General features: G+C 37.3%; 1 protein-coding gene, 1 long non-coding RNA gene and 1 other non-coding gene across 6 annotated transcripts in view; 2 read left to right on the top strand and 1 right to left on the bottom strand.

Moving 5' to 3' along the window:
- The window catches only part of USP6NL (USP6 N-terminal like), a 167799-nt gene that overhangs the window by 62174 nt on the left and 79538 nt on the right, over positions 1 to 26087 (bottom strand). For 2 of the 4 annotated variants that reach the window (XM_025445607.3, XM_049100898.1), the window contains 2 exons: positions 8736 to 8803; positions 6646 to 6728 (listed from right to left, as the gene is read on the bottom strand). In XM_025445607.3, the coding sequence (XP_025301392.3) occupies positions 6646 to 6728; positions 8736 to 8803 (151 nt within the window). Of the gene's footprint in view, positions 1 to 6645; positions 6729 to 8735; positions 8804 to 17125; positions 17351 to 26087 lie in introns of those variants that run through there. The other 2 variants (XM_025445605.3, XM_025445608.3) reach the window with 2 other exon arrangements.
- LOC125753597 (uncharacterized) overlaps positions 19554 to 26087 on the top strand; it is an 84466-nt gene continuing 77932 nt past the window's right edge. The window contains exon 1 of the long non-coding RNA XR_007405749.1: positions 19554 to 19723. This is a non-coding gene — a long non-coding RNA (uncharacterized LOC125753597). The remainder of the gene's footprint in view (positions 19724 to 26087) is intronic.
- LOC112659123 (U6 spliceosomal RNA) lies at positions 20998 to 21105 on the top strand. Its single transcript, XR_003136197.1, has one exon. It is a non-coding gene; the product is annotated as a U6 spliceosomal RNA (small nuclear RNA).

Below are 26087 nucleotides of genomic sequence, written 5' to 3'. Positions count from 1 at the left end.
AAAAAAACTCTGGAAAAGAGAGATGCAGGAACACACACACAACCAAAGTCAGCCTTAGGCACTACGCAAAAGTAGAGAGACTTGGTGTTGGATTTCCCTCCACCTTGATATTTTACATTATTTCCTTTTGGCCTGTCACAACTCTACCAGGATCTGCTTGCCTGTGCAGGAATGCCATCGTACCCCCAAACAGTTACTAAATTCTTACTAACCAAGTCTTTTTTCATACGCATTTTTTTTAATTTTTTGCCTGACATATAACATTGTGTTAGTTTTAGGTATACAACATAATGATTTGATATATGTATATATCACAAATTGATTATTACTACATTGTTTAATTAACATCCATCACTATACATGGCTACATATTTTTCTATTTTTTCCCTTGTGCTGAAAACTTTTAAGAGCTACCCCCTTAGTAACTTTCAAATTATACAGTAGAGTATTATTAACTTTAGTCATCATGCTGTATACTTCATTTCCAGGACTGACTTACCTTATAACTAGAAATTCATACCTTTTGACTATCTTCACTCATTTTGCTTACCTCCCACTACCACCACTTCCATTCTACCTCTGGCAACCAGCAACCTGTTCTCTGTATCTGTGAGTTCATTTTTTTGTTTTAGACTCCACATATAAATGATAGCATACAGTATTTGTCTTTATCTGATTTATTTCACTTAGCATAATGTCCTCAAGGTCCATCCACGTTATCATAAATGGTAAAATTCCATTCTTTTTGTGGCTAAATAAGATGCCTCTATGCCTCTGTGTGTGTGTGTTTTCCTTATCCATTCACCCATCAATGGACAGCTTATGTTGTTTCCATGTTTTGGCTATTGTAAATAATATTGTAAATATTGCAATGAACAAGGGGGTATAAAATCTTGTTGACATAGTAAATTCCCTTTGAATAAATACCCAGAAGTAGAAGTGCTGCATCATATGTAGTTCTATTTTAATCTTTTGAGGAACCTCCATAAGGTCTTCCATTGTAGTTGTACCATTTTACATTCCTACCAGCAGGGCACGAGGGTTCCCTTTTCTCCACATCCTTGCCAAATCTTGTTATTTCTTGTCTTTTTGATAATAGCTACTCTAACAGGTATGAGGTGATATCTCATTGTGATTTTGGTTTGCATTTCCCTGATGACTGATGACGTTAAACATCTTTTCATGTGCTTGGTAGCCATTTATATGTCTTCTTTGGGAACATGTCTATTTAGGTTCTTTGCCCATTATTTAATCGGACTGTTTTTTACTACTTAATTGTATGAGTTCTTTACATATTTTGAATATTAACCCTTTATCAGATATCTAATTTGAAAATACTTTCTCTCATTTGTTAGGTTGCCCTTTTAATGCTGTACAAAAGCATTTTGGTTTGATGTGGTCCCACTTGTTTATTTTTGCCTTTGTTGCCTCTGCTACTGGTACCAGATCCAAAAAAATCATCACCAAGACTGATTTCGAGGAGCTTACTGCCTATATTTTCTTCTAGGAATTTTATGGTCCCAGGTCTTACCTCCAAGCCCTTTAATCCACTCATTCTTTTGCATGTGGCTACCCAGTTTTCCCACCACCACTTACTGAAGAAACTGTCCTTTCCCCATTTTATATTCTTGGCTGCTTTGCCATAAGTTAATTGCCCATACACCCATAGGTTTATTTCTGGACTCTCAATTCAATGCATAGGTCTCTGCATCAACCTATGTCTCTACTTTTATGCCAATACCATAATGTTTTGACAACTAGAGCTTTGTGATATAGTTTGAAATCATGAAGCGTGATGCCTCTAGTTTTGTTCTTGTTACTCAAGATTGCTTTAGCTATTTTGGTCTTTGTGTGGTTCCATATAAATTTTAGGACTGTACACGTTCTATTCTGTGAAACATGCCATTGGCATTTTGATAGGTATTACATTGAATCTGTAGATGGCTCTGGGTAGTATGGACATTTTAACAAAATTAACTCTTCCAATCCATGAGTATGGAACTTCTTTCTATTTATTTGTATAATCTTACATTTCTTTCATCAACGTCTTGTAGTTTGCAGAGTATAAGTCTTTTTGTCCTTGGTTAAATTGATTCCTAACTATTTTATTCTCTTTGATGCAGCTATAAACAGGATTATTGTCTTAATTTCTTTTTGATAGTCTTTACTATGTATAAAAATGCAACTGATTTTTGTATATTGATTTTGTATGCTGCAATCTTACAGAATTCACTTATCAGTTCTGTAGTTTTTTGGTGGAGTCTTTAGGGTTTTCCATATATAAGAACATTTCATTTGCAAATAGAGACAATTTTACTTCTTCTGTTCCAATCTGAATGCCCTTTCTTTTTCTTGCCTAATTGTTCTGACTAGAACTTCTAGTACTATGTAAATAAAAGAGACAAGAGTGGGCATCTTTGTCCTGTTCCTGATCTTGGAGGAAAAGCTTTAGCTTCTCACCACTGGATCTGATGTTAGCTGTGAGTCTGTCTTATGTGGCTTTATCCATGATGAGGTCCATTCCCTCCCTATTCAATGGATGCTGAATTGTTAAAATAGTCTTGAGATGCCTTAGATGATCAAAGAGCAAGAATGTGGCCAGGTTTTCCTATATGGATTTTCTTGCATTATTATTGCTCCATACCCAAAATCCTTTATACAAAATCTGCTGTGTGCACAACACTGATCGCCATAGAACTTTTCCTCCTCAAATTTCTGTGATGGCTTGCTTAATTTTTACAGCCTTCTAGGGAGAAAGCAGGGGATTGCTTCTTTACCGAAAGCTACACACAATGTCCAAAACACACAATGTAAAAGCACTGCACCAGCCTCAAGCACCATGGCCGGCAGGCTGAAGGAGAGTACTAAACATTGTTGAATGGATGTATGAAAGAAGGGTGAACACATGCCTGCATACATATATGCATCTTCATCTTGTCTCTTAATGTTCTCCAAGTAGAAGAAAGGAAAGACCAAAGTCTGGATGAGTGCAGAGTATTCCTTTAGGTCAGCAAACTTAAGCCCTGTGGATCAAATCTGGCCCACTGCCTGTTTTTGTAAATAAAGTTTCAATGGAACACCACCATGCTCATTAATGTATTGTCTGTCTGTGGTTGCTTTCATGCCACAACAGTAGAGTTGAATCATTATGTCAAAGATCATATGATCCACAAAACCAAAAATATTGCCTATATGGCTCCTCACAGAATATGTCTGCCTACCCCCACTTTAAAAAACAAAGGTTTGTCCTCTAAAGGAAAGAGGTACATAGAAGTTGCTAAAAGAAAATGCCAAGCTGGCAGCAAGAAGCTATGCCTCGTAGAAACAGTTAAGAAAAACAACAACACAGTCATCCCTGGAAAGAAAGGGGCCTTTACTCAAACTGTTTTCATCTGGTATAAACTAAAAAGAATTATTAACTAGAGTCTATGTACCTGTAATTTTCAATATGTCAGGTGACATATTTCTGTGAGATAAACTTTCTCTTGGAAACTAAAACTGAACTTATTAAAATCAGTAAGTCGAATATATAGACTAAATTTTGTTTTTGTAGTAAACTGTGTCTAAGTTTAGATTTACTGTAATCAAAAGGATTAGATGAGTAGGAAGTTCTCAAGCTATTGTCATTAAACAGAGGTTCTTTAAAAACAAAAACACCTTTATTTTGGCTTTCAAATATTTATATATAGTCCTAGTATATTACAGACAATCTGCTAACTTTTATAAATATATATGTGTTGATTAGTTGAAAACCTGAAGGTTGGTCTTAATTTTATCTTTTTTTTTTGACACAATTCCCTTCTACTTCTATTAATAACTTCTGACCTAAACGCTATATCTATCATTATCCAAATTCCAAGCATTCCAAGCAGAACAGACAGTGCCTATTTTTGATAAAAATGTTGAAAGTTCAAATTTCGAAATTTCTCTCTTAAATAAGCTTGATTTCTCCATTTTCCAGATGTAACTCTGTCACAGGCATTTGGACCAGGGATAACTCCCCATTTCTGAATCCTAAACAAAGACTTTCCTGTTGCAGCATCAAGCCAAGCTGGTTTGGCAACAGTTTTTATATTTATTGTGAAATCTGTTATAAAGCCCAGTTAGCCCTATACCTCACTTGTGAAGGGAATACTGTCATATATCATAAACAAGTAATTTAAGTTACTAAAACTATAATTAGATATGAAGTCAGCAGTCTTCAGAGAAGATTACAAAGTTACTTTTGGCCATTGTATTGACATTGACAATTAAAACCCAATTTCACCACAGAACCAATCAAAAACTGCAAAGAGCTAAAGTAGCAGAAATAAATGCTCTTTGATCAAGGTGTAACAGAAAGCAATATCTAAATGCCTATGCCAAGTGACTTTATTAAATAGTGCAAAAAAACTTCAGGCTACTATAACAAGCAATGGAAGGCACCAGCAGCAACATCTAAAGAAAGTGTTTTACTCAAATTAGGCACTGTAACAAAAATCAATGACTTTGGTGAAAATCAACAAAGCCTAACATTACACTAAAATCCATTTCTATGCTTCATTATTTTCATTTGTGCTGGATGCTTCAGGACTGCACCACAGTATAAATTTAAAAATCAGTGTGATAGTAGGGGAACTGGTACCAACTGGCTTCATTTTCAAAGAAGTGGTGAGCTTAGCTAGCTGACTATACCTTCATACAAGTGATCGCCTTCAAATTTCTTCCTAGGCATCTGAAAGCACTTTTGTGTTTCTCTTAGTTAAAATACAGTAGAGTAGTTAAAGGCAGTAAATGCAGAAGTTCAGCCCTGCTGTAAGACTGCCACAGTCTACATCCCACATCTGATACTGTCAACACAACTTGGACCAGCTGGTTGGCCTCTTTCTGCTCCAGTTTCATCTAAAGAGAGAGAAAAAAGAGTACCTATCCCAAGAGTTTTTGAGAAGAATGAATGAGTCATCTATGAAAAGGGCTTAGAACAGTGCCTGGCTCATAGTAAGTGCTCAATAAATACTAGCTAATACTATGAAGATGAATAATGGACTGACTAAACAGGTTTCAAGCAAAGAGAAAAGAGACTGGAGGCAATCACTAGATCCCTTTGAAAAGGACAGGTTTTTTACATGTAGTCTGTACTCTATTGGACCATTTCATGATATAAACAAGACTTTTGATGCCTCACTTGCAATATACAGTCACTTGAGGAGGTCAAAATAAGCTGAGTTGTATGGCACTTTCTGAATCAAAATCTGGGATAGAGCCTAAAAATGTTTTGTTTTAACTTCCCAGCTCATTCTAGGGTGCAGGCCAAGTTTGGAACCCACTGAGGCTGACAGTGCTAAAAGCTCAAATTGTCCTTTAAAACTTCATTCACATACCTTAGATCTGCACAGTAACCCACACAAATATGTAATCATTTCCTGCCACATTTGTGGCCAAGTCTGATTTATTAAAAAAAAAAAAAAAGTAGAAGTGGGGGTTTAATTTAAGAACAGTGTTTCCTCATAGTTAAATACTCTGTTCTGTTCAAGTTCAAAGTCTTCTAATTATAACTACTCAGGAGAACACTCTGGTTATGTTAATGTCATTAAGTATAATAATAACACCTTATATTTGTCCAGACCTTTCTACAGTTTTCTATCATTTTACTTCTTCAAAGCTTCTACTACACTCTAAAGTATGTAGAGGAGTTAATGATTCTCTCTTACAGATGAGGTATAAAAGGGTTAACTGGGACCAGTGAAGCCACAAGGACACACATTCTCTAACCCACAGAACTGCTTCTCTTCTGTTGTTTGCTTGTTTACCCCATGTGATACCAAAAAATACTTTCTAAATGCAAGAAAACTCAACAGAAAGAGAAAAAAAAAGCCTAAGTGCTACAAGTTTCTGCTATGAACTATCAAGAAATATTTTTTTCCTTCAAAATGTAATCATGTATCAAAATAAAAAAAAACTCTGGCTTTTTCCTATTTATAATAAATGAGACTGGAAAACAGTAATGAATGAGGAATTAGCGACTAAACTGGCAGAACCAAACAAACTATAGCCTGAAGGGATCTGCCCAAACAACACAGAACTAGAACAGGCAGACTGGCATCATTAGCAGGATGTTTTCAAGAATCAAAATCACTTTAGCCACTTTACTTTACAGTAGTCTAGACCTCTCTCAACTCTTTATATAACATACTAAGGATAAATGGAATTAATTTTGAGAAGCAATAACACGAAGGCATTTATAACTATGGGAAAGATCAACAGTATTTCCTTTCATTGTTCATTTTTAGGCTGCATAACACTGAAGTTCTAATGGCTAATTATTTTTAAAATGCATTTACATAAAATGAAATGTTTTGTAATTATTTTTGAAATATAAATTGTTATTCATTTCCATTTAATTCTGCTAAATTATTAATACAACTCATTTTTTGCACTTTATGTTCTTACTAAAATACCAAATATTAAAGACTGTATTCTTAACTATAGCTCAATGTTAATCATAGAGGTTAAAAATGCCAGGAATTGAAAAACAAAAGGCACACTGCAGGACCCGTCCTGGAATCTTATTCACAGGTATGGTATTAAAAATAAAGAAAATCAATATAATAGGTCACCATAAAAACATTATAATAAAAAAGTTCGCTTTCAGTCAATGCAACTTACTGTAAAAAGCCAAATCTGTCCGTAACTTTGTAAACAAGGTAATCCGCATCCTCCCAAGGTTCAATCTCTGCACCTTCTCGTCCCTGTAATGGAGATAAAGAAGGGTATTATTGGGAATTGATAAAACTGAATATGCAAAACAGACCGCAAAACAGACCACAGAACAGTATTTTTTATGAATTAATAATGAGTTAGAAATGAGGCATTATCACCCTAAATTAACTTTAAAAAAACCAAACTACTTTTGGCAATAGAATCCGTATTTCCCAATTACAAGCTTCAGAAGATCCTGTATGACAGAACAATGACATGCAGTGGAGTCCTGATCAGACTTGGGTTCGTGTGAGAAACCAACTGGGTAAGACAGAGCAAGAAAGGTAAGAAAGTGACTCAAGAAAAAAACTGCCAAACTTCAACATGTTTGACTAAACATGTCTTAGAAAAGAACTACTCCTTGCCTTTTCCTCCAAACTCCTCAGTACAGTAAGCTATTCACCTTTCTGTCTCCTTCTTTACTTCACAGCTACTGTGACACTATTCTTGCCAGGGTCAAAAATGAGCTGTCATTGTCCAATCCAGTGGACACTGTTCAGTTCTTACCTAGTAGATTCTTTTCAGTGCATTTGTCAAGTGTTGCTCACTCCCCATTCCTCAACCTCTCTCCCATAGCCTCTCTTGCTTCTCCTCATACCATCCAACTCTTCTAATGGGTCTTTATAGGTCCCTCTTAACTACCAGTGCTCTGCCCTCAACCCACTACTCTTCTCTCTATACTGCTGAGGCCGTTAACTAGTTCTAATTAGAGGAGGAACCTCAGATGTCTACAGCAATCCATCAAGTTTTAAACTCAATGCCTACCTGTCTTGTGGACCCCTCTATCTACATATATTTGATCAATGACTGCATGAGGGCTAGCCTAGTCACTAAGTGTTGACTGCATGGAAAAAAAACACATGCAAGCATAATTGAAATGACAGTTCTATTGGTTTTATATTAGTTAAGCAGTTAAATAAGTTAATTAGGTTTTTCACAGACTACCCTAAAACCTATTCACAATAATGGGAAATTGTGATGCTCCAAATAATCAGTTTAAAAACAAACTCTAGGAAGGTAACTATTAAGTGAAGCACTGCCTGCCTGCATGCCTCCTTGGGAGCAGGGTACTGTCCAGATGGCTTTCTATAATTTCATGCTCCTGTTATTCTCTCAAATAATCAAAAATAACAGATATGAAATTACATGCAACTGATACAAATATAAAACATGACATTTATAAATCACCACCTACAACCCATTGCAGACCTCAGGAGGTAAAGTAATAATGAGGAGACATGTAAATTGTCAACAACTGTGATATTCTAGGGCATCAAAAACCAGATTCCATAACTAACATAGAGATAAAATACTAAGGGAGACTATACATAATGCATAAGTTCAAATTTTCAGATCTATGTTAAAATTTTAATAGCATATATAAATTATAAATAAAATGGGTCTTTAATTCTATATACTGACATATTCAAATATTTACTGAATACCTAGCATGAGTCAGGAACTATTCCAGGTATTTTGGATACAAGAGTAAATCAGACAAAAGAAATCCTTACCCTCACAATTTAGATTCCAGGAGAGTAGACAAAAAAAACCAAAATAAGTATAATACAAAGTATGCTGATAGAGTAAGTGTTATAGTGCAAAATAAAGAGTACAGGGATCCAGAGTGCTGGGGAAGGGGGGTCAGAGAAGATGTCACTAAGAGGGCAGCATCTGGGTAAAGATCTAAGAAAGGTGAGGCAATGAGGCATGAGAATATCCAGAATACAAGGGTTCTAGTCAGAAGAAATAGCCAGTGCAAAGGCCCAGAGACAGGAGCAAGCCTGGTGTGGTGGAAGAACCACAAGAGACCAGAGTGGCTGGAGCAGAGGGAAAGAGGTAGAGAAAATCTGGAGATGAGTCAGAGAAAAAAGATGACTTCCATTGTCACATGAAATAAACAAACTGCTTCTATAATTTAAGCTCTTAAAAAATCCATTTCTATTTATATGTTTTTTCTAATAAAACTTACTCAAAGAGTAAGTATAAATACTTACTCTGTCATATTTAGCAACTATTTCAGCTCGCTCCTGGGCAAGTTTGAGTGCTACATCCTGGTCCGAATCTGTGGAGAGATCAAATTTAGATGAACCATTATTTAAAGAACCATAAAGTTAATTAATTATAAAACTAAGAGAAAACAAAAATAAAACAATAAATTGGTACTGCCTAAAGAGACAAACTAGCAAAATCAAACTTAAAAGGCCAAGTTACATATCTGTAACTACAACTTTGAGATATCAATGTATCTATCATTTCAATAGTATATATGATATTAAAAAAAAAGATTTGTTAACATGTCATTAACTTAGGGGAGATGATAAATCTTCCCTCAAGAATCAATTTTGGATCTAATTTCAGAGAAGTAAGTATTAAAGTAGAAACAAACTGAAAGCTCTAAGTTTTCAGATGAAACCCCTCTGGGTATGTGAGGAGAAGAACATTCAAGAAGGCTTTTATAAATTGAGGTAATTTGTCCACAAAACAAACCAATGTAAGATATACTTAAGGAGTTAAAAAAATTATTTCCCCTACATGATGAAAATAATTACTTCATTTAGCCTCTGAGGTCCTCCTCATCAATTGTCTCAACTACTATGATAATCTCCAATTTTATTGCACACACATATATCCTTCTGTCTTACTACCACCAGGTATCTTTGAGAAACACAAATCTGAGAACAGCAGCAGCAGACATCGTTAACATGAAATAGTATGCATATGATTACACATCCCAAGTACTGTAAAGAAAAATAAAAGACCAATAACAGACTACATTAAAAGCACCTCTTATCAAGAAGAAAAAGACAAACATTCCACTGGAAATTTGGGCAAAGGCCATGAGCAAGAAATTCCCAAGAGTAACAACTGCAGCCGCAAGCCTATCGGTATCCTAACTTCCAGGCAGATAGTAAGATATCACCAGGCAGCAGATACCGTGAAAAGCACTTTACATGCCTTATCACATTTATTTCTCACAATGACACCCTAAAATAGATATCATATGAATTCTATCACACAGACGAAAAAACGAGGCCTAGAGATTTCAGCCAACTTGTCTAAGGTCAAAAAGCAAGTAAAGAGCAAAACTGGGATTCAAATTCATAGAGTCTTGACTCCACAGCCCATAATTTTAAGGATTACTTTATAAAAATGATTACTAAAGACCCAAGAAAAGACTTCCGGGGAAAGATGACAGGTGGAACATATATTTTATATCCATTCTTCTTGAAACTCACTAATACAGGGATTCTTTCAATCCCCTTCCTCAAAGGCCCAGCAAATGGTAGCTCCTGAGGAGAGGGAGGGGTGGGGTTAAACAGAAAGCTGAGGAAAGGAGTTAATCCCCTGAAGGAATAGAAGGGACTTGCACGTGTGTAGAAGAGGCTGGGTGTAGGGAAGGTAACCACATCTTCGCCCTCCACCCTCCACAGCAGGAGACCATGAAGGGGCAATACAGGCCTGCCATCTAGCACTAGAGACGAAAACAAAAACTGAATCAGCCTGGGGAATGGAAGGTGGTTACTTCTGTGGGGTGGGCTGTGAGGCGGGAGGAGTATGGCAGTCAGCTATTTTTCAAAATAAGTTGCACAAGACTGCTGACTCTTGAAACCAAGTATAGCTCTGATAAAAATAAAATCTAAATTTAAAATTTAAAAATAAAATCTAAACTGCATTGATGTTACTCAATGTTGACAACAGCGTGGGTAGCTTACTCTAAGGTGAGAGTTAACCAGTATATAAAAATCTTTGTGAAAAGCAATTTGGTAATATGTCTGCAGAATCTCAAAAACAGGCATATCTCAACAATTCCACCTCTAGGGATTTAGGCCAATGAGATCATCAATATAACAGTAAAAATTGGGAAAAATAGGAATTTGTAAATTTTTAAAAAGTTTATCTGGGGAAAAAATGTTTATGTCACTGCTTTTCTCAGACTACAAAATATCAATATACTATCCTTTGGGGCAAAAGTGAATAAATAATATAGTGGTTCAATAAAATAACAAAAATGCAGACTCATTTAGATTTTCATAGTGAACTAATACAGTCAAGAGTCTGGGATAATCAATTCAATTATATATTTATTACCCTACTCTAGACTTATGGACCGAGTCCTTTATCCTCTTCTTTTTTTTTTTTTTTTAAGATTTTTAAAAATTTATTTATTCATTAAAAACAAAGAGAGAGAGAGAGGCAGAGACACAAGCAGAGGGAGAAGCAAGCTCCATGCAGGGAGCCTAATATGGGACTTGATCCTGGGACCCCAGGATCACTCCCTGAGCCAAAGGCAGATGCTTAACCACTGAGCCACCCAGGCATCCCCCTTTTCCCTCTCTGTTGCCCAGCTTCACAACATAAACTCCACTTTTACAAAGGGGTAGCAAAAGCAAATTAATAGAAATTAAACTTGAACTAGGAAAGCTGACTATGTACTAAATTCCATTTCCATTATCAGAACAACTAAGTGTGAATATCTACGGTGATCAGACCAAATTCAATGCATGAGTACATTCTTTGAATGTATTCTATACCAGACCTTCATTGCTGCTATCAGTCCTAGGAGCCTCCACCCTATTTCCTACTTAACAATGAAAAAATGTGAAAGTATAAAGGCAAGAACTGGAAACAGTGTGGAATTGAGAAGATGCAACGTATCCCAAGAAAGCACCATTGTGGTGAACTATAAGAAAGCTTTCTACAGATCCTCTCCAGTCTAGAGATTTCCAGAAAGGAAAACCTAACTACATAAAAGAAGTTGTACTGGAACTGGATGAAACTGTATCTTAATTTTATGAGAGAAAGATCATGTACTTTAACATGATTAGAGTAGCTGACATGGCTCTAAATCAAACAAAGTAAGTTCTGGATCTCTACATTCCTTTAGAAATTTCTTATTGCTACAATTCCCCGTGGAGAAAATTCTGTAATGTTGACAAATGGGTTCTTTAAAAAAAAGCACTAATTTTATAAAATACAGCCAAACGTGCTTCCTTGAAGAGACTAAATGTAAATGCCAATTCTTCCCAACATGGAGTGTAGAGACATGACTTAGTAATCTACATTGTGAGGCAACCATCTTTGGAGTAAGAAGTAATATCCCTATGCGGAATTCACTCTAGTTATATAATATTTCATACTGTCTGGTCTATGGTTGGGAAGTTTATTAAGAATTACACTAGAATCCTCCCTTTGGCTTCATTCTGAGTGCTTATTTAGAAATTCCACTGCAAGAACAGAGAGTCTGCCCTAAAACACTGACCACAAAGGGGTATTTAACAGCTGTCTAGTGTCTGTGCACAAGTGTGCACTAAGTTCCAGGCACCTATTAAACAATGACAGTTGTGTTACTCAGTACTTACATCACAAGTCATTATTAAATTTTAAAAATCTCTATTATATTACTCAAGCCAAATTAAATCAAATTATTTTTACTGACTTCACATCTAATACAACAACATTCCAAAGGAAAAGAGGCATATTTTAAGCAGTAAAAATCAAAAGACATTGTATTAAATATTCCAAGTATACAGGAAAACATATCTGAGCACAAATAAATGGAAGGTAACAACAGCCATCGCATCTTATGAAGCGTTTTAAAAACTGACAAGTATAACATTTTAAAAAGGCCTCTAATCCCCTTTAAACACAAGAACTGGGCAGCCCGGGTGGCTCAGCGGTTTAGCGCCACCTTCAGCCCGGGGAGTGATCCTGGAGGCCTGGGATCGAGTCCCACGTCGGGCTCCCTGCATGGAGCCTGCTTCTCCCTCTGCCTGTATCTCTGCCTCTCTCTCTCTCTCTCTCTCTCTCTCTCTCACATGAATAAATAAAATACTTTTAAAAAATTAAACACAAGAACTTTTAGGAATCAAGCATCCTCCTGAATGACATTTTTTTTTAAAGCAGGCACTGTAGTTTAGTATCACTCAATCCCAAATTGTAATGAGCAAGTCAAAGTTATTAAATTTCAAATTCAATCCATTAAATCAAAATTGACAACAGACATTTTTCCTAGTGTACATTCTGACAGCTAATTATTATATATAAATCTACTATTCCAATGTAAGAAGTACTTTACCCTTTGTTAGACAGTTAGTCCGGCCTTGGGAATTAACGGCAGCTTCAGTCCTCATAGAGCAAACTTATCTACTCCAAGATTTCATTCTTATTTTACAGTTCTCAAGCACACCAGGGGTGTTAGATGGTGCCTCAAACATTCTTGGAACAAACTGAAACTCAAAAGTGGAAGGCAGCTCTACTTTAAACTATTTGTGAAACAAGCATAAGAAAGAAAACGTTTCTAGGGGAGAAGAAAAGACCTTTCTGTGGTTACACGGTCTACAGATAGTCCAACAAAGATGATGTTTGTTGAGGGTAAAAACATGTCTTTCAGTCCCAAGTATGAACCACACCAGCCTACACCCAGCATTCCATCTGACAACAAACAGGGCCTTGAAACAAGCAGCTTTACAACACGCCTTCGTCTTGTACTGCAAAATTAGCCACACGCTTACTACTTTTAATGAAATCTGTCATGAAGCAACAAAGAAAAATTTTATAGAAAACACCAAACTAAAGCTAAGTAGGAACATTCTCCTCAAATATGTTGTGTATCTTAACATAATTTTTAATATGAATACTTCAGCTTCTGTTTCAGACACTAAGTGAATACATGTTAAATTCTGGAAGGATTTAGAAAGTTTTAACACATCACACATATACACATCAAACAAATGTTTTGTGAAACGCTTCGTGAAACAGTGCGTGCAACTACTGTAGTGTGGTACTGTGAAATTTTCTATTCTATTCTATTTATTCTTTCTCAGTTCCCTTCAGTGATCTTTATTTCAAATGGACAAGGGCCTACAATTTGGAAACCACTTTGTAATTATAACAGCCATGTTAGAGGCATGCTTGTGAACACTGATTACACTTAACTGGACACTAATGCATTGTTTACACTCAGCTTAAGACACTTGTAATATTTGATATAAGCAAAAGATCTCAGAAGCTTAGAGAGAGGGGAAACTTTCAAGTCATATACTGAGGAATGAGAATCAGACTAGTACCAAACTTCTTAGCAGCTAAAAGATAATAAAACTCTATTTCCAAAGTTCTGAGAAAAAGAAATCATCGCCAACTTAGACTTCTATACCAAGCCAAACTATCAATGACACATGAAGAAAAACATAAAAACATTTCTAGACACTATGAGTTGTGCTAAACTCAAGAAGGACCCTCCCACACACACCCAGAAGATGTCCACATCCTAATCTCTGGAACCTGTGAATGTATATGGCAAAAGGGATTTGCAGACACAGTTAAGTAAGGCTCTTGAGATGGGGAGATTAACCTGGATCATGTAGATGGGGCCAACGTAATCCTAAAGCACCCTATAAAAGTAAGACAAGTGTGATGATGGAAGTAAGAGACCGGAGTGCTGTGAGGAAGGAAGGGGTCACAGCCAAAGAAAGCAGGTGGTCTCCAGAACTTAGAACAGGCTAGGAAACAGATTTTTCCCCTGTTGACTCCAGAAGGAATCAGCCAGGCTGACACCTGTGACTTTGGTCCAGTGAAACGGATTTCAGACTGTGGTTTCCAGAACTGTTAACAGAATAAATCTTTGTTGTTCTAAGCCATCAGGTTTGTGGTCATTTGTAAGAGCAGGGATAGGAAACCAATACAATGATTCAAAGTTCACTACCTATGAAATGTTTCTTCTTTAAAAAATCTGAGAATAAAAAAAAAAAATCTGAGAATACACTACAGAAAAACAAGACAACAGAAAGAACTGACAGCGACTCTCTCCTTTTCCAAACTTCAGTCACACACTCCTAACCCTCTTCCTGACGAGGCCTCAGCCTGTCTCTGCCCTGGCTCGCCTTGTTCCCCACATTCTGACAGCTGGTCACCCTGGCATACCTTTACCCAGAACCCTCTTCAGTCAGTGTAGCAAGGACCTCCATAACCTTGATGTCACTCTACCTACTGAATCTTTTACTCTGTCTGTTGGCTATGAACCCCATTTGTCCTTATTGCATTTGGAGGGGAGCCTGATCTCCCTTTCCTATTGTCGACAGTCCCCACACTAACTGCAATCATCCTGAACAGAGTCTTCTTTACTTTCTAACGAGTGCCAGAATATTTTTTTTTTAAACAGAATCAAAAAGAGGGGCAGACACAGGATCCATGAAATCTTAGGACACTAAAATTAGACATTTCCAGATGCCAACTATGTAGTTGCCAAGAGAGTAGCCAGCCTACATTAGAATAGGGAAACTAGGTGTCTTCAGGAAGAGAGTGAATATTATTAGTGATACAGTAAAAGCGTATACATAAAAGACTCCAAAAAGAGGGTGAAAGGACTGATAGAAATCTCAGAACAGGCAACACAGAAAGTGATAAAAGTCACAGTACAAACGTACATTTAGGGCATTTGTACATTTGAACTGGGTGGCATACAGGAGAAATGAATTCATGTGACCTCGACACTTTCAACAGCAGGATTTTACTTCCTTCCTACACACATCATAATATTTGAGACTGAGGTAAATGATACCGACATTATTTTATGATATCGATATTATTCTATGTAAGGACTTTATTGGCTTTTACTGATCACAATCAACTATAGACAAAGTGTCCAAAACTGAACTCTGATGTGCACACATAGACCTGACTCCAAACTTAAGCCTCTTTCCTAAAAGCAGCTACCTGACGTACAAAAAACATTCTCCGCACGATACAGGAACCTCCATGTATGCATGTGCACACACACAGTAGTCAACTTCCCTTTTCTAGCCCAAAACTAGAAGCGTTCTATAAATAATGCCACACCTTACTCTTTTTCATTTAACAGTACCTCCTGGAGATTGTGCATATCGACACCTGTAGATCTACCCAGTGATGTGCCAATAAAGGCTCAGTGGCTGCCTCTTGGAGGGAAGGAGCAGGAGCTCCATGACCTGGTCTGCAGCATCCCCACCTTCCTATGGCCTCCACTGCCCCTGTAGTGCCTAATGACCAAGAACAGCGCTGTCACAGGACGCAGAGTTCACCTGGCTCCAGTACTTCAACAAATCTACCTCCGCCTTTTCCACAGCTGTCAAGCCTCTCAATGCGTCCATGTAATTAATTCAGCCAGTCTTCTAGAAGGGATGGGAACCAGGACCAAATAAGAGTCTGTTTTTAATGGGATTTAAAGATGAAACATAGTGAGGTAAAGAGCTTCCCAGGCATTGGTGACCAAAGGCAGCAGAAAAACGGGAAGCAGAAACTACCAGGAAGCTGAGAAAAAGCAGCTGTTGCAGAGAGGAAAACAGTACCTGGCGTGCAGAGCACAATCTCCAACACAGAGACATTTCAGTCTAAAAAAAGAGACAGAAGGACCTCTCCCTGAAGCTGCTTCATGCTTCAGCTCCCAGTGGCTTTCACTTCCTGCTCAATTCAGATAATGCTGTTTTCTTGAAATAATTTGAGTAAGTTACTGTCCTCTGTGATCTGAGTTCCTTCATTCCAGAGCATCTTTCAACCAAAAGAGGCCCTCAGCACCAAGGGTACCTATGCAATGGTTTCAGTTATTTGTGATCACTTTCTTTCTTTTTTTTTTTTTAAGATTTTATTTATTTATTCATGACAGGGGGGGGGGAGAGAGAGAGAGAGAGAGAGAGAGAGAGAGAGAGAGAGAGAGAGGCAGAGAAACAGGCAGAGGGAGGAGCAGGCTCCATGCAGAGAGCTCAACGTGGGACTCAATCCCGGGTCTCTAGGATCACACCACAGGCTGAAGGCGGCACTAAACCACTGGGCCACTGGGGCTGCCCTGAACACTTTCTTAGCATGCCATGGACTAAGACATATCAAAAATAAGGATTCCTTTAATGGTAAAGTCTTAATAGGCACCACTGCTAAAAACTTCAGCATTTATTTTGTCAAGCTCTAGATCCAAGGCTGGAAGGAAAGCTCAAAGGAGGAGTAAGCAGTGTTAAGCAGGTAACTAAAATGTAACTAAAAACAAACAAATAAAGGAAGGTGTACCAGTCCCAAGAGAACTTGGAATATCACTTATTGTAACTGGTCATTCTGTGTGAGATGACATCAAATGGGGGCACCTACAAGTTCCACATACCCGCCCTCCCCCTGGAGAAAGCTTATTCTAAAACAACATGCCAGGATACTCTGGGAGCCAAAGCCAAAAGCACCACCTGCCGGTCCTTGTGAGACGAACTAACCCAGTGTCTCCTCATGTTCATTCTACTTCCTCCACTAGGAGGTCATCTATAATCCAAACATTCCTTTGCACTCCAGCCCAGTCCCACTTCAATCTCTCATAACTCACTTAATTCCACATTAATGTCTTATAAATAACTGTACAACCCCAAAAACCTACTTCTCTCTTTCTTCCTCCCTCCACTAGAGTTAATCATCTTAGAAGTCATTGGCTTCCTTCTCTCCATCTTGTGTTCACTGGGAATAAGACAACATTCAGATCATACCTGCAATTATAAAACTATTATAAATAATCATGATCAAGGAAGGGACAGCCAAAAGTTAGAAGTTCAATATATGAAAGAACCAATGCCATAACCCAAAATCCTCAGAAATGTCCAGATCTGGTCTCAAAACAGCCGCACAAGTATCCATACAATAGCTTCATATTTCTTTGGCTTAATATGCATTGTCTGATACCATAAAAACATTCAAAATAATAACTTTAAATGCTCTTCAATTTTAGATTTTAATTATCAGTATAAATATGATTTGTATCTTTCTACTCAAAGTATTTCTATTATGTCACTATCAGCATGGTATTAATATTTTCTTTCTACTATATGCTTTCAATGAGTAGTTTTAAATTTTTTCAATAAATTTGCAGAACACATTCCTTCAAATTCTTATACAGAAGCCAAATTGCCCAGCAAGGCAGGAAGGTGAGGCTGAGGAGAGAGGGAGCAAAGTTGTCCTGGTTTGATCTCTTTCCCTTTTTCCTTCACAGAGACCCAGGGGACCTGTACAGAACTACAGTGCTATACAGGCCAAAGCAAGCTGTAACCACCAGCCTTTTTTTATGTGTGCCTTTGTAAAGCTACTGCTTTTATGCAGCTTTGTAAAGCTACTGCTTTTATGAGTAACCTTTGTAAAGCTATTGCTCAAGTGATTCTCTTCCAATTGGTTTCCCAACTGCCATCTCAAGCACCCCTTTCACAGTCTCCCCCACAGTTCTCTAGGTTTGGGTCTCCCTTTTGGGTTGACCTGAACCCTAAAATGTTCAGATCAACATTTTATAATTGGTAGGTTGGCTATTTTATTTTGTTTGTAAACATATACTTTTAAGATCTTTCAAAACAGGACACAGCTCTAATATTTTAAACACAGAGTACCCAGTATCAGCAAGGTATTTAATATTTCCATAACTAAGAAGATACTTAAAAATATAGTATTAACAATAATTTCTGGGCAAGCTTCTATTACTTGCTTCCTAATTTTTAGAAAGATAGGAAGCAAAATAATTTTTAAAGTCCTAAAAACAATTACTGACAAAGATTTACTATAATTGAGAAGATAATGTTTTTCTCAAATTTAATCAAGAATTATAGCCTGCTTCTAGCCCACTGTCATAAGGGAGAACTGCTTCTTTTGTTCTAGTGTGCTTCCAAACTCATACACATAATATTGAATATATTTATTGACATGTCTATTTAATTGTAAGTTCCGTGAACAGAAGACAGTTTATCTTATTCATTGTAGTATCTCTAGTTATCTACCATAGTGCCTAATACATAGTAGACGCTCACCATATAGTTCTTAAAAATATAAAAATAACTTCTCAATATTCACTACTATTGTGAACTATTCAACCAGCTAAACATTTAATATATCAATTTATTTTTAACAATTAGATTTTTCTTTTATTTACTTATGAGAGAGAGAGCAAGCATGAGCCAGGGGAGGTGCTGAAGGGGAGGGAGAGGGAGAGAGAGAGAGAGAGAATCTCTTAAGCAGACTCCACCTTGAGCATAGAGCCTAAAGTGGAGCTTGATCCCATGACCCTGATTATGACCTCAGCCAAAAGAGTCAGACCCTCAAGGGACTCAACCCAGGTGTTCCGACAGATTTTAAGCTATTTTCCAGATATACTTTCACTGCAAAAAGTATACCTTTACTAAAGATTCTCAGCTTTGTTTTTTTATTCTATTTCAAGGTAGCATCAAAAATTTCATTAAGACTCTAAAATTCAGATATGAGAAGTCACAATCTATTTCTGATTAGCACTTTTGATTACTTACAAGTCCTTCATATCCATCAAGGAAGGAAAGAAGGAAGGAATGAAGGAAGGAACGAAGGAAGGAGATATGGAGAGAGAGAAGAGAGAGAAAGGAGGAGCCTCTTGAAAAATGAAAGAAATCAGAGACTTGTATGGGATGTTTGTGTTCCAGTCCACTCTCCTCACATCTTCCTTACCTAACTCCCCAATCTACTCATAGAACCTTGCAGCCTCACTTTCTTGACAGGAAGGTCCTGTTCACATGGCTAAATGTGCTACCATCACGCTTCAAGTCCATGTGGAGACACTTTAGCTAAAATGACACTCCAGGGCAGCCCCAGTGACTCAGTGGTTTAGCGCCGCCTTCATCCCAGGGCGTGATCCTGGAGTCCCAGGACAGAGTCCCATGTCGGGTTCTCTTCATGGAGCCTGCTTCTCCCTCTGCCTGTGTCTCTGCCCCTCTCTCTCTCTCTCTCTGTCTCTCATGAATAAATAAAATATTTTTTAAAAATTTTTTTAAAAAATAAAAGAACACTCTAGAACTCTCCCAGAACTCTTCCCTCTCATGCGGGCAGAAGGACTTCTGAGGTTGCTAGGTTGAGCTCCTTGCTCTCTTTCTCTCAGCCACCCTGGGTGCATATCCTCTGGTCTACTCTCCATGCATGAAGGCACCTGTCCTGAGGGGAGGCCTGCAGTTGCTCAGCTGTGCTAGTCATCCAGGGGGTAAGTCTCAGTCAAATTAGGCTAATAAGCCCTTTCACTTCAGATCGAATGTCATGTCCTCAGATCAGCCAATGCAGAGGATATTTTGATCTTCATCCACGGGTCTCTTGTGTCTCACTTCTCAAGGAGAAGAAACAGTATCACTACTGGTTCCCTAGAACTCCCCAGATCAGACTAGAAACTCCTACGTTTATGTGTAAAGTGATTCATAAAGAAAAAGGATATGGAGTGATGTAACAATATTTAAATACCATTACTACCGATGAGAAGCATAATTACTAGTTGTTGAATATGAGTGCAACTCCCACATTTGGGGGCAGGGTTGAATGAGAAAATTGCCAACAACAGATACTTAGAACCAAGACAAGTTCATGAGTCATTTTACTCATTTAAATCCGCCTACAGTTGCTGGCAAACTCAGGATTATACCTTAGCTGCTTTTCCAGCAGTGTAATTGTTTCAGAAGATGACACAAGACTCACTGGTAACAACTCCTTGTTTGTGGATACTTTATAACCTGTCTAGTGAGAGTTTCCTATGTGTCAGACACTGTGTTTGAGCATTTACTCACATAATCTCACATATAATCCTCACACAGCCTACTCGGATAGTTGTATGTATACCCCCAGTTTATGCGGAGCCTGAGGTACAGAGAGGTTAAGGCATTCTGGTTCTATGGGAAGTAAGCAGCAGAGCAGGACTTAAAAGTCAAGGCTGTCTGACTTCAAAGCCTTCTTTCTAACCACCAAGCTATACTGCTGAAGTACAAATGGATAATCTTTTTCTATTTCTTCTCATCTCTGCTAGTCCTTACATTTCTTAGAAACAAATCTATCAAAAAAAAAAAAGAAAGAAGAAAGAAAGAAAGAAAGAAAGAAGAAAGAAGAAAGAAAGAAAGAAAGAAAGAAAAGAAAGAAAGAAAGAAAGAAAGAAAGAAAGACAAGAAGAATGAAGGAAGGAAGTAAGTGAAGGAAGGAAGGAAGGAAGGAAGGAAGAAAGAAAGAAAGAAAGAAAGAAAGAAAGAAAGAAAGAAAGAAAGAAAGAAAATCTGTGATTCCTATGGATGCTTAACCAGTGCTTTCTGCTTTCTAGTAGTCTTCTCAACTTACCACACTAACTTGTCTACTATTTGTCCAAAATGGACTCCAATAATGTAGAGTCCAAGAACTATTTATATGAAATATTCTTTGTGATCCTAAGCAACTGTACCTCCCATATTACATTTTAAATTGTATGCTTCAGGATAATAATAGGAAATGTTCAAGAAACATGCAGTGCTTGCTTCAGCAACACACATACTAAAAATTGGAATGATACAGAGAGGATTAGTATGGCCCTTGCACAAAGACAACATGCAAATCCATGAAGCAGTCCCAAAAATCATACAAATAAAACCAAAAAACCTGCAAAACTATTTGACAGACAAATCACTATATGGATACTAAAGTTAACTCTGCTAAAACACTTTATGCATTTAGTAGATACTAACTTACATGCCCTCACAATTAATTTCTATGATTATGGAAAGAATTCTGTTGAATCTACTTCACTTAATTGACTTTCACAACTCTTTCAGCTCATTCAGAACTGTAAGAATGTACAGTTATATTCACTACAAGTTCATGTTGAATCCAGCCCAATGGGTACTTACAAGAAATGATGCAACTATACCAGATTCTTGTAGATCACTTGGAAGACAAAGAGGATGGAAGAGAATTCATAGAATGTCCACCCTAGTGGCACATAACTAATTCCACAGATAATTTGGCAAACCCTATTCTCAACCCAATGGTAACTTTTCCACTTCTTAAATCAAAAATAATATGCAAATAACAAACTGTGCCTAAAATGGCATACAATAACAAGAATTCAGTATCACTTAGGACACAGTAGCACAGAGAAAGAACCGCATTAACACATTTTTTAAAAAGTATGAGCCATGCAAGTATGATCTGGTCCCTGAATGGCCCTTAGGTTCAAATTGGAATATAGGCCATCGAGGAGTTTCTGGGTGGCTCAGTCACTGAAGTGTCAGATTCTTAAGCTCAGCTCAGGTCTTGATCTCAGGGTTGTGAGTTCAAGCCTTGCACTGAGCCCTACAATGGGCATAGGGCCTACTTAAAGAAAAAAAGAAAGAAAGAAAAAAGAATATAAGGTCATTGAATGCCAGCAACTTGGGAAATAATAAATATAGGTGTTCATATCACACTAAAGCTGTTATTCATTCAAATAATTTTTTTAAAAGGTGCCCTAAGCTCCAAGCACAGCACCACATAATTCTCATAACATAGGGATCCCTGGGTGGCGCAGCGGTTTAGCGCCTGCCTTTGGCCCAGGGCGCGATCCTGGAGACCCGGGATTGAATCCCACATCGGGCTCCCGGTGCATGGAGCCTGCTTCTGTCTCTGCCTCTCTCTCTCTCTCTCTCTCTCTCTCTCTCTCTCTTTGTGTGTGTGTGTGACTATCATAAATAAATAAAAAAATTTTAAAAAAATTCTCATAACATAGAGTTGCATTCACCAACACGCCTAACAAATCCCAAGAATATTATATATGCATATCTCACATTTGTATGTGTGTTTAATATAACATGTATTCTTTACATTGTTACTGTGACAGTAATTTTGTGTTAGGGTGTCTTGTATAAGTGAGATTTATTTTACATAACAAACACCGAAAGTGCTATACACATATGAAAGTCACTGATCAGGAGACCAGATAAAATAAATAACCAACTAAGTCTGGTTCATAATAACACCTAGCATTCATTCTGCACAATCTAAACATCTTATGTATGTTATTTCATGTAATGACCTCACATCCAAACTTTGAGGTAGGTATCATTATTGTTCATTTAACAGATAAGAAAATTGTTGGGTTAATTAACTTGCAAAGATCACACAGCTTTGAAGTTGTAGAAGTGGCACTCAGACAAAGGCAATAAGGCCTCAGAGTGCTCTTAATCACTCCACGTAATCTTTGAATAAATGAAACGGCAAGCATATGAACAAAGGTTGGTCAAGAGAATCTGTCCACAGGGATCCTCAAAGTAGCATTAAATCAGGGCAAGAGGCTGAGGGAGGATGGCTTCCCATCAATAGGAAGCCAAGGAGGTATTTTTCAAGAGAAAATTGGCCAGAAGCTGTAGTGAAAATGAAGGCTGCTCAGAAGGAAGAATGTGCTTATTAATAGCTCACGTTATTGAGCTTTTATTACCCAGCAGGCACTGTGCTAGGTACATACAATATCTCACTGAATACTCAAACAGTCCTATTATCATTTACATTGTACAGATGAGAAAATGAAACTTAAGAAGCCAATGAAACTTAAGAGGCCAACTTGTCCAAAGCTACCTAAGTATCAAAGCCTCAATTCAAGCTCCTACCTGGAAGGCCACAAAGCCTGTATTCTTGCCCTTTATGCTACAAAAGTTAAGAGAAAAAGAGAATATGCCTGCATATCTGCAAATTAATAAGATAGAAGCTACCAAGAAATGTACCAGGAAGTGGGTTAGCTGAGTCAGTGTTAGCTCAAACCTATACATGCTGGTTGTGTTTCCGCAAGTGAATATCCTCCTCCAATAAAAAAAAATCTTCCCAGATCTGAAAATGATGACTTCCCAAAATTACTTATTCCTGTGCACTTTCAGATACTCAAGTGCCCAAAGTTCCCCTCCACGGATAACAGAAAGCTACCATAGAGTTTTATGCACATAAAATGCATTTTCCTAGTTTCTGATTACAAACAAGGAAGCAAAAGTTTCAAAATGTTAAATTGGAGCAGCTCAATATTGATACAATTAATCTCTCTCTCTCTCTCTCTCTCTCTCTCTCTCTCTCTTTTAATGCTTTACTAGCTCCCAATCACCAGACCCCAGGCAGGGAGCAGGGAAACATGGGCTCCCTGCCAATGGTTTTTAGTTATCTTTGATTTATACTCTCTATTCAATATAACCTAGTCCTATATTTATTTTTTTAACCCCTTTTGACTATATCTTTTATTTCCCTAAGTACAACACATAGGTTCTTCAGTATAAAGATTCATTAATTCTATATCATATCAAACTTTAAAAAAACATTTCCAACATACCTATTACTGGCAATTTGTTGCATATAAATACTGTACAAAACACTCCAACTCTCATCACTGGCATTTGAAAAACGTTAATGTTTCATCATTTTCAAAGCTCCTGAAGGTCATCACTTGTAACAATTGCTAATTTTCCTTAGGCATGAAACTGAATCATGGACTGTGTATATGAAAGCAGGTCACCTGGCCGTCAAGAGAGCCTAGATGTCTAGCTCGTGCCTATCAAAGTAGCTTTGTTTTTCTCTCATTTCACAAACAGCAAATCCCATGGTGGGAGTAAAATAAAACCAAAGCAAAACACAAAATTTAGCGGCCTCAAAAAGAAAGTAAATAATATTTTGGAAGTATTTCTAATTTGCTACAGCAAGGTTCACAATAGTGCATATAACATCCTATTGGTGGTTAGGGATACACATAAATACCCAAAATTAACAGTGGCTGTCCTGGGGAGATTAAAGCTACATAATAGAAAGGACACGTATTTTTCAATGGATAACCTTTGGTACACCCTGAGTTGTTTACCATGTATATGTACCGCCTTATCAAAATATAAAATTAAAAATGTTAACAACTGTAAAGATAATTAATGTTAGGAGAAAGACCCCTCCCCTCAACAAAAGGTTGAAGATTTCATACTACTCCAGTGTAGCTCCCTCTACTCAAGCAAATGTTCCCTTCTCTACCACACCCTTCTTCTAGCCTGCAGGGACCTGAAACATGAAGGGCACTAGTACAGTGCCACCTCAGCTTTCATGATGGAATGCCTTCATCTTCCAATTTTCCTTACTGTTCTAAAGGAAGGAAAGGAAGAATGTAAATTCAAAGTGATAAAAAACTACACCAAGTGCATAACTAATTCCTTCCCATAACCATAAGAAAACCAATTAGCAATTTCTCCTCTAACAAGCCATTCAGGCAGAGGTGCTGTGACAGTGCAGAAAGAGGAAAATTAAGAATCTATATCTTACCTTCTGGAAATATGAATAGAAAGCCAGGCCCTGCGAAACATGTCTTTACCCAACACAATGATTTGAAACAGTATTTTACTAAAACTGGCAAAAATTAAAGATACAAATGTTTAAGTTTTTAAATTTTAGGCTATTGTGGGCTAGTTCAAACTTTACAAGTAAATATACAAGCCTGGGGGCCTCTGGCTGCCCCAGGTGGTATAGCACGTGACTCTTGACCTCAGGGTCCAATTGAAGTCCCAGGTTAGGCCTTGAGCTTACTTTAAAAAAAAAAAAAAAAAAAAAAGCACACAAGCCAAATAACAAAATTTATGGAAAAACCTTCCTCAGCAAATCACACTACAACTTTCCTAACCAATTCACTTATATTCAATGGGATTTTTATTGCTGACAAATCTAGGTTGTTTCTGAAATGGATGTCTCCTAGAACTTTCATTTATAGTGTTCTTGAAATGCCTTTAAAGCCTTTTAGAGGGTATTTTTTTTCCCCTTAAACTCTTTTTTTCCATATGACACTGATCTTGTCAAATGCAGTTTTGCCAACAGCAGTTCTTTTCAAGAACATAACTTTAATAAACTTGATGACAAATGGATTACATTACCATCATTGTGAATGGCAAGCTACTTTAACTGACCATTTTTAATACAGGCAATCTAATGAGTTCCTTGGTTTCCAATGAAACCATCAATGCTTTGACAATTTCACAAACTCACTGTGGAACAAGGCTCTTTGCAGGTACCGAGAAACACAGATTATTAAGACATACTATCTGCCTTCAAGATGTTTACAACCTTGTAAATGAATAAAAGAATCATTACCATAAGAGATGCGTTCCCTACAGGACCTTACCAGCAAGGAGAGAAAGGCAAAAGTCACAATCTTTCTTGAAGCATATCACACAATCTGCAGGAGACAACTATGTTACCACACTAATGCAAACTGTTCTTAATTCTTAACACAACTGGAAAAGTGCAGAGCATCTAAAGAATTAATTATTAGGACTGATTATCTAAAGGTAGAACAGAATTTTAATGAGTTCATTTTTGTTTATCTCAACACTATGGATTTTTCTTCTAGGAGATGCCTTCAGTTTGACTTATATCCCTCTAGAAATTTAATGACACATCTAGAAACCAGAAGCTCAAATTGCTTGGCAAGTATACTGGAATGCCAACACAAACCAAAGTTAATTGCCTACTTTCTTCTAAATGCTATAAAGCACCATAAATCTTTTGGAAAGTATGGTTATCTTTATTTACAACATGCTTTAAAACAAAGTGTTTTCCTACTGAATTATGCCTGGAAT

The sequence above is a fragment of the Canis lupus genome, chromosome 2, assembly GCF_003254725.2.
Source record: "Canis lupus dingo isolate Sandy chromosome 2, ASM325472v2, whole genome shotgun sequence".
Lineage (NCBI taxonomy): Eukaryota > Metazoa > Chordata > Mammalia > Carnivora > Canidae > Canis > Canis lupus.
Note: the sequence above shows the minus strand (reverse complement) of the source record. Positions and strands in the feature narration are given on the sequence as shown.